We start from the raw sequence: 15,059 nt of genomic DNA on the forward strand, positions 1-15,059 counted from the left end.
GGGCGGGGGGGGAGGAGGATATCTTGACTGTTGTTGGACCTACCCTACATAATCTTGACTAATTCTTCTTTCAACCCAGTTATCATATCCTGTGACAATTATCTGTACAAGTTGTGTTACGTTAAAAAGAAACCTTCATGTTACTTGTTTTAAACCTACCATCCAATAAGTTCAGATGCCCATAGTTCTTGTATCATGAAAAGATGATTTTATAGACCTTTTATAGTATGCTCCATCCTTTACTCATTCCTTTTTTCAAGCTGGAGTCCTGTTTTTTTTGGGTTTTTTTTGGTTTTGTTTTTTTTTAAAGTTTCTTCTCATATGAAGGCCATTCCAAACCCTGATCATCTTTCTTACTTTCTGATAGTCCCAGTACCTTTTCTAGTTTAACTATAAGCTTTTTAAGAACTACATATAGTACTCAAGACACGGGCACTTACAGATCTAATATAATAGTACACTGACAAACCTTAGGATGCTAACAACTACTGAGTTTAAAACCCCAGCTATACTATGGAGGTGTCTACTGCTGGGCCTAAAGTTCATGTAGATGGACCTCAGCTGATTAATTTGGGTACAGCTAATGTTGAGGCTGCAGCAGCAGAGAATGCAGCCAGGAATGCACAATGGTTCCTGAGAACCCAGGTAAAAACCAGGGCTGTTGGCTGCACCACAGAGCACAACACAGGCTGTGACCGCAGCTAATGTGTGCATACTGAAGCTAGCTTTCAATTAGCTCGCCTGCTGCAGGCCAGGTAACTGACAGCTAGTTTCAAGGTACCTACATTAGCTACTGACACGATAGTGACTGCAAACACAGACATACCTTTGAAAATTTACCTACTATTATTGATGATTATTCATAAATGACTTCCAGCAAGATTGCACTGAAAGCATCTTAAACAGTACAGATCAGCAGCTGGCAGCCTTTAACAAGCTGCAGACCAGAACAATCTAGCTCTAGTATGATGCTGGCTGAGTGGCATGTCAGCAGCAGGGGGACTTGCCTGCTTCTGTATCAGGAACAGGCAGCTGGGAGCTGCAGTTGTGTCATTGCCGCTTGCCCCAGTTCCTCCACCCCATAATCCCCACAGATGCAGCTTCCAGCAAGTGAGGAGCAGCATCACAGCTAGGCAGCTAGAAGCCATGTCTTCATTGCCATCACTTCTCCCTGCCTCTGTACCCCTCCACCTTTCAGCTGCTCCTACGCTGTAGCCAGGCAACAGGGGCCTAGAGGAAGTGGCAGAAGTGGGGGCAAAGCTTCTAGCTGCCCAGCTGTAGCACAGCTCCTTGCTTCCTGGCCCTACCATGGACACAGAAACAGGCAGAGTCTCTTATGACTCCATGGACCAGATCTAGCCTGCAGGCCATGACTAACCCTTGGTGGAGATAACACTCAATATTACTACTAGAAAAAGTCTACAACTTGCAAGTGGTGGACTTAAATCAGACCACTTCTGAAACTGTCTGCTTTTCAAAATAGCAACTGAAAGGCTAATTTGGGATTTGTATTTTATACCCTAATACAGTTCCTCTTCTAGTTGAGTACTGGGTTCTCTGTATTGCAGTTGGAGGGTCTTTTCTGCATGCCTATTTCAGTTGTATATCTGGAAAGCTACAAGCCACACAGAAAATGATTCGTGCACCTATACATTAATAGGAACCAACATTTTCAATAATTTCTCCTCTTCCCTCTCTATTAAATCCTGTTCATTCTTTCTTTCCAAACTTTCCCATACCCTAATCTAACTTATTTGAAAGCTTCACCAAGCGTTTCAGGGCACTACCACAATGTCATAGCACCTGACCTATGGTTCCTGTTATCCATCATCCCCTCTTCCTACGAGGTAAGGAAATTTGAAGTCATGAAAGCTGCCTGAAAATGTAAAGGCATATATATTGTGCATCCTATTTGTTTGATTAGTAGTTGATATGGGCTGCAAAGGGTTACTTGCAAACATGTAAGGAAGAAGGCATTTTCAGATAGCCCTGTGAAGAGGTCATTGGCTTTGAACAAGTACATCTGAGGATAATGGGTTAAAAAGTTGGCACAGGGAACAGTCCATGTATGTAACCACAAAACTGATCTAAGCTAGAAAAACAGGGCTTTGAACAGATGATCCCTGAAGAATACAAGCGAAGAAAGAAAAGGACTGCTAGGATTCAGACAGAACCCCAGTCCCTAGTGTTCAGGGCCTCCAGAATAAGATGGGCCTATCTAAGCCTTTACGTAAAATACATGTGTGTAGACAAATTCCACTGAAAACGCTTTCCCCTTGGCAAGCTTCTACTGTTGAACAAGTCAGGTCTCAAAAGAACCGACTAACCAAATTCAGGCAGACCTGCTAAGGATTCATAGCTGGTACACAACTGTAAGCAAGAGAATCATAGGTTTCAATCTTAAAACGGTGGCAGAAACCCTCATTCATACACTGGTAAAATGCACTCAGAAAATCAAGGCAAGGTTAGAAATACAGGTACCCCCACCCATGATGCACTATACTAGAAACCTTCTCTTTTCTAGCAGACTATCCCTTATATCTACCTTTACAATAACAACTCTCCCTTTCCAATTTTTTCCTTACTCCTCTAATACAGTTATCCTCTATCTACCAGCCATAGATGAAAGCAATATTATTCTCCCCTATAATACTTAAAAAAAAAAAAAATCGTATCTCTTCTCCAACTAAAGTTAATTTTTTCATTATCTGTGAGGTCATAATTATTCTAAGTGGACCAGATGGCACTATGGAGTCTTTCAGGGGAAAAAAAGTACATTTTCTAATATAAAGAATGAACCAAATAATCTCCATTTTATTTTCTTTTTTTGCAAAAAAACCCCCTTCAGCATTTTAAAGGAACATGCCATAACATTAGCTCTGCAAGTTGACTTCTAAAATATTGCATAAATGACAGCCTTATCTACATTTACAGGGAACAGGCTCAGAAATCTCAATGTATTATTTTATATTGTAAACAAAAAATTGGTTTGTATTTAGCTATTAATACTTTTTGGAAAAGACTAATTTAATTTTAAGTTAAAAAGTTACTTGTTTTATTCTATACTAGTCAATTTTACTTACCAACAGAAGGCTTTAACAGGAATAAGTCCTTACTGTAGCAGAATCCAATCTTTGTGTTCCTGATACATTGCCTGGTTTCAACAATCACAGAAGGAAGACATGCAGAACACAGCATGCATGTTAGTTTTAAAAACCAATTCACACAGCAACCTGATTGCAACTACCATATAAATTCACTCTATAAGGGTATAAGTTAGAAAAGCAAAACTCAAAACAACCCTGGGTTATATCTACTCTTAATGAAGCCCTTCATCAGTGGACTGAATGATATTAACATAATTTCTGAAAACTTTTATTTCAATTAAAGTGACTCACAAAAAAGCCATGCCTTTTACTAGTATGTAATTATATACACACACTAGTACTAGAATTTATAACGATAACCTCAAATATTTATGTAGTAAATATTTCTTTGTTTTCCAATAATGAATTAAGAAACTGGCTTTACTGTATTTTTATTCATACAGATTAGAAATTTACAGCCAGTGCCCACACCTTTAAGGAGGTACAAAACACATGAAAATTCTGGTGGCGTCACCTTGCTTCCAGTCAGATATATGGAAACTAAGTATTCCTAAATAAGAAGATATTTTACAATTTTATTTAACAAACAAAGTGAAAAGGAACTGTGCATCTTGTAGAACGTTCACAAGTGATTACAAATATATGTGATTAGAATGAAAAGCTTTATACATAACAAGCATGCATAAGGCAAAAATATTCTGGATATGGAGTCACTACAAACAAATTCCATCATGCTCAATATAACAAAAAGCCGTTTACGCACCATCAATTTGCATCTTCTTTGGCTGCATAGAGGGTGAAGACATTGAGGTGGTAACTCTGAAATTTGCAGGGAGAGTCTCTGCTGATCCAGCAGCTAAACCTCTAATGTCCTTTGGTCTAAACTTCTTTCTCCATGAAGGTGCTCGTCTAAAGCTTTTATCATCATCCTGTCAGATTGTATCATTAGTAATTTTTAAAGCAGGCAATTATGTCACAAGCTGAAGTTCAGGCAATGTCAGTAACGGAGTAATAGGCATCATGGCCTGAATTTTCAGGGCTTGAGCCGTAGAATTTAGACCAGATTTTGTGAAGAAATCAAAATTAATTAGCTTCCACAAATCTGATCATTTAAATTTTAGGTACCTAAATGGAAAGAAAACTTTTTTTTTTTTTTTTTTAAATAACTTGTGATGCATACCTATTTTCCAGAATGGAGGCCCTTCAATTCCAAAAAGGTCTGTGGAAACCAATATGCTTAGCATCTCTTGGAAGATACAATAATGGCACCCATTATTTTCACTGTGCATTAATGTTTATTTATGCTTAAGGATTTATGATGTTAAAACGTTTTATAATCTAGCAGCAAAAAGTAAATGAAAGTGATGCAAGAGGGACAGATAATAAAATGTTTTAGTGACTTTAACAGTCATTTGTGCAGTTTTTTTCGTTTCTAATGAAATAGTTACATCCATTTTGGTCTCAAATTCCACATTTGCTGGAGTACCTATATTGACATACAGCATAAGGATACAAAGATCACAGAAAGTGGACTGACTTCTAAAAGAAAACAAATACAAAACCTGAAGTGCAGAAGTTATTTGTATATCATCACCTATATATACGGTTTCATTTAAAGTGAATAGATTTGTTTCAACTACTTGGAACAGAATGCACCCCCTATTTAAACAGTTTCTCCCTGGTAGCATATTCACATCTTAAACTATATTTGAATTGTATGTGACACTGCACCTAGTAAATACGATATTTTGCCACACTTATAAAATAATATCTGGTAAGAAAAAGATACATATCACAGTTTGTATGTATCCATGAATTGTTTATCCTAAGTAGAAACCTGTGGTATCTCAATGTTCATTACAAGATTAATCTAAGTTAACACCAAGGACTTAGAGAAGTCAAAGGTAGCTTGAAGCAACTATAGCGATTCCCTCTGCTGGGACTGCAAGTTCCCTGGGGTGCTTCTGAGGCATAGCATGGAATCTCATCCTGTGTCAATAGATAACCGAGACAAATTTTTAGAATTTGTATTAAAATGTTTTCTAAGTTGGAAGAGGAGGAGATAAATGAAGCAGTTACATAACACCTTTCTTTCTGAAAGATTCCAGCCTACCTAAAAGATTTAAAAAAGAATCATTAATTTACTAGCAAGGTGCAACCATCTCTTGTAGCTATCATGCTGCACTTCTACACAATATGCAATTATCCAAGCTGGAATTCTGCCTGAAAGCTAGTGTCAGTACTTACAAAAAGTACCATCTGTGGTTATTAAAGCTATTTTTGGCAAGCCCGTGGGTTTTGTATCTTCTCTGAAAAAGAGACACTTCTCATCTAGAGTCCCTAGCAATCAGGGTATATGCTACTTGTTACATTACTTGCTACTGGTTACAACTACTGTACTAAGACGTCAGGAGTTCTCTTTCAGTTTTACTTCAGACAACCCTGTATAGTTCTGCTCTCCTTCCCACCTTCCAAGGGAAAGGGAGAGAGGGAAGGCAAGCATCTGCCTCCCTGTTAGTTCATCCATGGGTGAGCTGTCAGGGAGACTTGCAGGCTGCCCTGCTCCTGTTGCTGCCTGGTGGCAAATGGGTCACAGCTGCCACTGGCAGTGTCTGCCTAGATGGAGACACTGGTGCTCTCTGCTCTCTTCAGCTACTTGCTCACCCTGTAAAGATCCCAGAGCACCTGCAGTCTGGAAGCCAGGCATACCACTGACCAGCATGCCTGGCTCTGCAGTTGCAAGCACTATGGCATTATTAATGGAACAGATGCAGTTGAGCAGCAAGGTAGAGGGGGCTCCCTATAAGTGGCAGCATGGGCTCACTGGGGGTGGGGTGGGTCTGTCCTGAAAAATTGGAACAAAGGGAGGATTTGTAGTGAGCAGGTTTGTTATTACCCTGAAATAGAATAGTTTTCTGATAAGCATACTGTTAGGTTTACAATAATTTAGATTATTAGGAAGTATTAGCTTTACAGCTGAATACAAGGCATGACCTGTGGCCTAGCAATGCAGCTGACCACAAGGCAGATTGATAGCTAAGCCTTTGCTTGTGTCAAGTAATCATTTTAACTGTATTAAGCATTTTCTAAGTTAAAAGCAGCAAGTATCTCTGTGTCTGTGTGCTGAAAAATCAGCTACAGCAAGAAGTAAGATAAGACAGGGAAACCATTGTTCTGGGTGCAGTGGTTGTGTCCTTGAGAAGTATCTACTACTGTGTAAGGTTTTGCTAACATATTATAATGTTACTGTTACTTAACTTTTAGCTTTAAAAAGTGCTAGTTCAGCTTAATAGAAATATGCTGTTACAAAGATTTGAAAAGCACCGCCCAAGTATTGCTTTTTTTTGTTAACCATAAAGTCTTGCCTTGTTGTAATAAGTATAAAAGATCACCTCACCCTTAGGGGGGGGCCATTTTGCCTTTTGCTGGCTTTATGGTCTTTGCTCGAGCAAATAAACAGCTGTCTTTCTTTACCCGCGTTGTCTGTCAATCAAATTACAGCTAAACAACGAACCTTAGGGAGGTTTCTCCCACCACACACTACAAACCTAACACCTGCACACAACCTAAATTGCTGAAAGCAGGACTCTAAAAACAATGCTAACATTCAAAACTAGAAAAAAGGAGAAGGACTGACTCGTTCCTATCTTCCTAGATATTACATGGCCTCAAAAGAGCATTCCAATGCTTTTCATACATCTCTATACTCTGAGTCTTTAGAATACTGTAATATTAGATAACATCTTATTTTGCTGGATACAAGCGCTCAGTAAACATTCTCGTTACAGAATGTATTGGGAAAATCCACTTCCTCTGAGATGCTTTAAGTTACGGGTGGCACATGCAGCCTCTGCATAGTATGCAGCAGAACTGGGAGGGGACAAGCAACATGGTGACAAAAGCGGCACGAAGCAGAAAGCAGAGCAACGGATTGGATACAGGAAAGGGATTGGAATGGCACTCAGGGAGTGTGCACAGCTAATTCGTGGCATGGCTTTCAAAAAGTTTGGCTCCCTCTGCTTTAAGTGGTCCTAAAATCCCTCCACAGGTTCAATCACAAAACAGTAATTTCTTAATAAAATACACTACTACTTTGTTTACCTGAGAAGATGAACAAACCCACAATCATACTGTTTGCTTAGGATGTGCTTTGACCTGAACATATGTATAATCCTATCCTCAGTGGGTTTCATTCTTGCTCTTCTATTTTCAAAATTTGATCATATCACTTCTATCTTTTCATTTAACCATTCTGATCCTCTACACTTTGACCATGTTTTATAAGCTTATTAAGATATTTTTATTGCCGGAAGTGACTTCTCAATGCAAGCAACCAAAATGTGATTGTACAATAAGCCTTATTAACTCTCAATTCTAGAGCAAAACCGAGTCATGTCATTTTCACCTACACTGCTTTAAAATACCTTATCTTGCATTATGGGCCCTTTTAGAGTACATTTACTTCATAAAATAATTAGTTACAAAAATTATGTAAGTTTAGCAATTTTACCTACATTTATGCTTTGTAATTACAAAGAGGCCTACCAGAGGAAAAAACAAACAAAAAAAAAAAAAATCACAGGTTACGAATGAGGTACTTGCGAAGAGCTATCTGGGAAAAGTTTACTTAACAACAACAATATATACTCTACTAATAGTATATAAACAAGGTAATACACTAGAGTGTATTAATAGCTTAATAATTAAGAGGCTACTTATGCAGAAGCCAAATTTCTTAACTGCAATAGAAGAAATAGATCAGAATTCACACTTCTCCACAACGCGAAGTAGAACAGACCAATAGTTTAGACTTACTTCATCAAGCCTTCTGTCAGTGCCCATAACAAGAAGGTTATTGAATTCTTTTTCCAAAACAGCACGAGCCTAAATTAAAACAAAACAAAACACAATGACGTTAGTCTTGAAAGCTAGTAATACAAAATCATGTTATCACTTTAAAATTGCTACTATCTACATATTTTTAAATGAATTTGTGTTAACACTATTATTGCTTTAGTACAGCATTAATTTAGTCTTTGCCAAGTTACAGTAACTTACTTTCTAAAGAATTTAAACAGAATTAAATCCTGAAATGTAGTCATCGGCTAGACTTTCCCTATAATCATCATAAGTTAGACTCTCCCTACACCTGAAAAAGGGTATTTATGCCTGAAAGCTTGCAAAGAACAATTTTTTTCAACTATTTAGTTAGTCTAATAAAATATATCACATTTATCCAAAGAACCTTGTCTGTCATCAGCTACTGTATCTGTAATGGACAAACTCATTTTATCAAACTGAAAATGAAATAGTTACAATGAAACTTCTGGAAGTTTTTCTTTGTATTTGTAAAGCAAAAAAACATGTCACAGGTGCAATCAAAAATAAACAATTGATAAGTAAAGGATACGTCAATTTAGAGAAGACAGACCAAAAGAAAACCAACTCTTGTTTAAAATACAAGGGTGAATCTAGGGAGGCTGCCAAGGTGTGGTCATATCTCCCTTCCTCCACCACCCTTGCCACTTTCCACAGCTGACCCAGACACAGGGGGAGCCCCAGAACCACTCCTGTCCTTCTTCGGCACCGAGCTGCAGCTGGGCAGCGCGCCAGGTTCAGAAGAGGACATTGGCAGCAAGGGTTTTCTTCTTCCTCTGCCTACCCCCTGCTCCCCACAACAGATGGCAGCAGGCACTGGAAGGAGGAACCCCTTCCTTCCATCCCCTCCCCTCCCCTCCCTCCTCCACTTCTGCAGGCACAGGGGGAACCACAGGAGCCACTCCTGCCCCACTCCACCACAAGATTATAGAGAGCAGCTGTGCAGGATGCCAGACTTGGCCAAGAGCAGTGGCAGCAGGCATGTCCCCTTTTCCAGGGCCTGATCCTTGCCAAGATCCCCAATGTCCTCAAGCCAGCCTCAGGGTTCCAGCCACATCTCACCCCCATTGTCTGGAAGGCGGTGTGCCACACCCCTCTACTGGAAATCCTAAATCCACTCATGTTGAAATATAAGTTAATTAGAACATACAGCATATATAATGGAAAATATAAGAATTAAAAAAAAAAAAACACACCCTGGTATGCCCACAGGTATCTAGTAGAAGAGACTAAAAACAAGTTTAAAATATTTAAAATTCTGTATTTGTTTTCATAAAACAAATAGGCAGGATAGCATGTTTTATTAACACATGTAGAAAGTCATCAAGTTACCATAAGCATTACCTGCGTGTTCTGAGTGGGTATTTGTAACAACAGAGCTAATGCATTATAATCAAAAGTTTCATCTAAGGCCACAAGTGCACCATGAACTCCACTTTCTATAAGGTTATTTGCATATTCTTTAAGACCAATTGACAGTACCCAGTGGATCATTCTGTCATTGCTCCAGACGAGTACATCTATAAGACAAAAACAAACCCATATATAAACATATAGTCACTAGTCTCATTTCATCTACAATTTACTGGTAGAGGGTCAGTCTGTCACTCAGGCAGTCAACAGTAAAGCCCCAACTATACCCTTATATAGTAACTTATTTGATAGTCAGTTCATTTTATGCTACAATTAAAATGGTCAAAAGAAGTGCCAGAGCCAAAACAGAAGGTAGGTAACAGCAGGGGAACAGAGGCAGCAAGGGAGGTACAGGGGGTGGGATGAAGGCAGCAGCTGTAGCTCTGAGAACAAAATCAGGTCAGGGCTGGAGTAAGAGCTACAGCAGCTACCTGCAGCCCCCCGCCCCCCCCCACAACTCCTGTACTCCAATCCAAGACAAAACTTCCCCCAACCCCAGCTGAAGGGGGAGAAAAGGGGGAGGAGAAAGAAACCGTGTTTTATATTTGAGTAAATACAGTAACACAAGATCCCTCCCTAAAACAAGGGAGAAAAGTGTTTTCTGGCATACCCTTTACATATTGTAGCTTACTGAATGTTGTGTTTTAAGGGAGGACATTGGGTGGTGGTGGGAAATAGCTCAGCCTTCTCTTCTGCTCCCTCCCAATATAACTATTTTTAATTTTTTTTAATTTTTTTTTAATTTTATTTTTTTTAAGAGAAAGAAACATTTGTGACAGCAGTATAACCATTAAACTCCATAGATACTATAACAGCAAAATTAGGGCAATGAAGACACCATTAGTTTCTTTAGTTCACACTTGGAAATTTGGTTGTTTTTTTTTTTTTTTAAATAAATATAATTCCATGGCATATTTGAAACAACTTGTTTAAATATATCTGAGCTCTTATGCATCCCCTTCCTGAACTTTGATGCTTTGTTCCTTCCTTAAATATGATCTGTCGCTTTCTGCTACTTCTACTTTATGTAACTGAGTTAGTGTGGAGATGAAAGAACTTAAAAACAAAACAAAACAAAAAAATCACACGTAGTAAGCTGAAGAAAATGACCTAAAATGTTTCAAGTTTGGGGAGGACTTTCATAATAAACTACTGTGAAGATTCTGCTATTCATATATACCCAATTTTAAAAATTGGGTAAAAGAGAAAGGGAGGGGGGAAAACCCCATTCTGATAACTGGCATATGCATAGTCATTCTGAACGTCAAGAGGGAAAGGAAAAGAAAGTATTTGAAGAGTTGGAGAGTAGTAACTGAGGCTTTTGACAATAGGGGAGGTATGAAAAAAAGTGTGAAAATCTGGATAGCTGATGCCCAAGATGGTGGTTAAGGCTTTTGGCATGGGGAAAAAAGGTAAAACTCTCTCTCCTCTTCCCAAATGGAAGATTCTTTTCTTTTATGAGAGTGTTTAAGCCATCGCTGCATTTACTACTTCTATCCTCTGTTTTATGTTCATCAGTGAATCCAACAAATAGAAAAATGTCAGAGATGCTTGTCATTAAGATCAGTAATGCACTAGTTACTTATTCAAGAATAGTAACACAGCCATTAGAATCCAGAGTTAATTTCAAAACAACTCAGAAAAACATAACACAGAAAAATGGGGACGTCTATCAGTTTAGGTGATGTCTTTTAAAGTAAAATGTTATATGTTTCTTTGGTTCACATGTCCCAGATTTCCTTCAGAACAATAAGGGGAGTTTTTTTTAAAAGTAAGTAAAAGCTCAGGTTTTGACAGCTGTGTGCACATGGGTGATTCCATAGCCAAGGAACTGTTGATGATAAGACCCTACTATCAAACATCTTGCACCTGAAACTTCTATGACCCTGTGAGAGAGACGCCTTCCAAATTAAAGTAACTGTGTTTATTTAAATAATAAAAATTGAGTCATCTTATAATGAGATTAACCTTTTATTTCATTCTGGCTTTCTTCTCTTTTTCTTTCAAGTTCTTTTCGGTCATAATTTAATCTTCGCAGACACATAATACCACACTGGAAACTATTCCTATTTAGAAAAGAAAATAGATTTCAGATAACAGCTGAAGTATTTACTGAGGAGTGTGATCTCATGAATATTTATTTTCTCTTTACCTGTGAAAACTGTCAACCATTTTAAGCTGCCCACGGAGATCTTTCTTAGTCAAGTGATCCAGCATTCTAGCATCAACGAGACATTCCATGAAGTAGCTGCGATACTGAGGGAGCCCCAAACTAGGGAGCCATTCATTACCAATCCATTCGTGGTTCATATCACCATATGCTAAAGTCTGTTTTTGAAAAGGTAAGATTTAAAAGTAAATTTACTCAATTCAAAAGGCAAAAAGATCCTAACTATACACTTTCCATTGATATTTCAGAATTAATGGAAAGGCAAAACTTATAACTAACTTTGTTAGTTTGTAAAAAAAAAAGAAGCTATTGAAAGGGTTGAGTTGAATTATGCCACTTTTCTTTTTTTTTTTTTAAATTAAAGAATCCTTAGGAAAAAAAAAGGAGTATTGATATTCAATAAACTTTCCATTGATTTCTGGTTACTTTTTCATGAATTTTTTGCACATTCCTCAAATTCAGATCCTTCATGAGCCTTGGTATCATGACAATATAACCTAGACCTTTATTTTCACAAGCGATGAATATACCATGTCTCATGAAAAAAAATTGAAAAAACCCTATAAAGGTGGTATAGTATAGTTTTATATTTCTTATGACAAATCACAAAGTTAAAAAAACACCTCACTGTGGAATATGAACATATTAGGAGTTTTGTGGAATTTATGCTAGTTAAAAATAAATAAATAAATCCCCCATATGATATACCATGCTATGGACTCATAACTTTAACTGCTACTCCTTATTCTACAAGGTGTGAAAGAGTCCTAAACAGTTCCACTGCAAGGTTTTCCAGATATGTCCAGAGGCAATTGGAAATTATACAACTAATGATGTTCTTCTGCCTTTGAAAAGTCTGCCCCCTAACTCCCCAACATGTACTTTCATGAAACGGGCAAAATGAGAACTACCGTATTTACTTGAATACAAGATGATCCCTAATTAGGATTCTACAAATGCAAAATTTATAAAATTGGTTATAAGTTTCCAGATGCAGAATCAAATTATTGGAGGTTGGCCTTGAAGTTGTCTTCCCTGCTGTAGCAGCAGGAGAGGAACAAATCTGGAGGGTCAGATTTACCTTTTCCCACCCAACTTCTTCCTGCAGCCCCTTTCCACCCCGTACCATCGGATCCTGCTCTCCACAAGCACATGGAAGTGAGGGGCAAATTTGAAAAACACTGGCCTTGAAATAAATATGCCTCTAGTAGTTTTCATATAGTACCCACAGACTTAGTTCCTCCAGAATTGATACATTTTATCTTTTTGAAACTGCCTGAGGCATACCTGTTCTAAAACTTGAAGCACACTTTTAAGTAACACTTTGGAACCTACTTATATATAGTACAAATGATGCCTAACCTTATTCCAAAGCCAGAAGGCTCATGATTTACCATACAGTTCATCTGGCTGGGCCCCAACAGAATCAACAGCATTTTAAGTCATGGTGACCCCACAGCTCAGCATGTGTGTGTTCTCCAGATAACACCCACAAAAGAGCCATCTGCCAATTAGCCCCACCTCCATTCATGACTAGAACCAGGTGTTCTTGTCACAAGTCCTAAGAGCCTCCAAAAAATGTATAGGCAGATGTGGCAGAGGGCAACCTGGTCCAGCTCTACCTTATGGAGGGCAGGGCCACACTAATCAAATGTGATAGGCTAAGGAGGTGACAGAGGTATTCTGGGTGAACTGTTTGGGACCCCATTCAGTGATGTGTGGCAGAGCACAGGGTGTCTCTGCCACTTTAAGGGCCTGGAGCTGGCAGCCTCCAGGTGCCTGACGAGGGCAGCACCCGGAGGTAAGGGGGAGCTGTAAGGGGTTGGCAGGAGGTTCCTGGTCCTGGGCATGACCTGAAACTGCACCCTGCTGGGAGTGGGTGGTCTGGTGGGGCTCTCAGTGGCGCAGGAGCCCCCAGGAAATACCAGGCCAGTGATCACCCTGGTGAAAGGCGGGTCGGGGCACCTTAACCCCTAGCTCCCACCACCAGGTGGGTAACCCTATGTTGGAGGGGCCCAGAGGGCAGACCCCAAGAGAGTGTATGGAGTACAGGGCGTGGTGCTGTGGTTGCCCCTAGGAGAAAGGGAGTAGTGGCACGGTGAGGCCTGAGGATGAGAGAGAGGGGCTAGAGACCCAGCCTGAAGGGGAGAGTACCCTCAACTGGCCCATGCTGGGGCCAGGACCAGAGGGTCAAAAGGGCCGGGGGCCCACCGCGACGGACGCCCAAGAGCCAGGGGCCTGGGGTCCCGACCGGCCTTGAGGTGGGCCAGGGCCAGGTAGCCGAAGGTTCCGGGGGAACCACACCCGAGAGGGGAACAAGGCTTCGGGGGGGCTAGGTAGCTCAGATGAAGGCGGAGAGGCCGCCTGATCAGGAGAGATCATAGTGGGGTCGTACAGGATGATTCTGGGGCCCAGCGTGGGCCCGGTGATAGTGTTAACACCGAGATGCCATCTGCGAGGCTTGGGCTGCGGTATTAGGGGAGGTCGGAGCCGCAGAGCACCCCCTGGCATCGGGGCACTACAATGGGCAGCCTCCCGCTTAATTGACATCGATATACGAATCAATTATCATCAAAGGCGTGGCAGGCGAGATAAGTGGGCGGTTCCCCAGAGACAGGTGGGCGGGCCACGAAGAGCTCGGCCCTGAGTAGGCCTCCTGTCACGGTGACAGGTGGGCGGGCCACAGAGTTTGGCCCAAGGGGGCCCCCTGTCACAGATGTTTGTCAGACTTTGCAAGCTGGTGAAAAAAACTGGAATCATGGGAAAAGGGAAAGGCACAGCTCAGCTGTGAAGAGGAAGGCAAAAGATATTTAATGTAGTGGCTCACCATGACTTGGAAAAGAGTCAGCAATGAAGGGGAGTATGCTCAATGGGAACTATCATTCATCTTATTCAGATGGGCTGCGCTAACTTATCCTTGTGGTACATTACCATTGGCATCTTGACCTATCAGCTAAGATCCAATGTAGCATTTTTGCACCAAGGAGAGGCTGCCTCTGGTCCTTCTGGTGCTGGCCTGGTATTGTAGTACCTCCAGGCCTGGTGCTAGTTCCCTGTGGAGGGAATTCCCACCCATGTGGGACATGGCCATGTGTTTTACAGACATGGACAGTGTGGACTGCATTCTATCACCTTTATGGTTGGTTTCCATTATTAAGCAAATGCTGCTTTTGGCAGTAGTTTAAGGCTAGGCAAAGTGTGTAATGGGGTTTCTTTGCACGTAGATATAAGCAAACAGGCTTTTTTCCCCCAGGGTGAAAAAGCCCTGGGTGGGGGAGGGCTCATCTTGTATTTAACTAAATACAGTATTATCATTTCCATAAGAGCACTATGCTAGTCTAGCCAGGAAATGAGATACAGTACAATTCAAAGATATGGGTCAGACAGAAGCCTTTGTCAATTACAAAATTTACCATTTCTTATACATAAAGGAGGATTGACTATACTTCTGGACACTTATCCATCCTTACTTTAAAAGGTACAAAGAGGAT

The 15,059-nt window shown here is 40.2% G+C and overlaps 1 protein-coding gene across 1 annotated transcript in view; it reads right to left on the bottom strand.

Annotated features, from left to right (window-relative positions):
- Window positions 1-3,083: 3,083 nt before the first annotated feature.
- PPFIA1 (PTPRF interacting protein alpha 1) overlaps window positions 3,084-15,059 on the bottom strand; it is an 86,393-nt gene continuing 74,417 nt past the window's right edge. Inside the window, 6 exon segments of the mRNA XM_025197913.1 lie at window positions 3,084-3,154; window positions 3,871-4,036; window positions 7,923-7,991; window positions 9,330-9,505; window positions 11,367-11,464; window positions 11,551-11,726. Of these exon segments, the coding sequence (XP_025053698.1) occupies window positions 3,096-3,154; window positions 3,871-4,036; window positions 7,923-7,991; window positions 9,330-9,505; window positions 11,367-11,464; window positions 11,551-11,726 (744 nt within the window). The 3' untranslated portion in view covers window positions 3,084-3,095.

This window comes from Alligator sinensis, unplaced genomic scaffold, assembly GCF_000455745.1.
Source record: "Alligator sinensis unplaced genomic scaffold, ASM45574v1 scaffold442_1, whole genome shotgun sequence".
Taxonomy (NCBI): domain Eukaryota; kingdom Metazoa; phylum Chordata; order Crocodylia; family Alligatoridae; genus Alligator; species Alligator sinensis.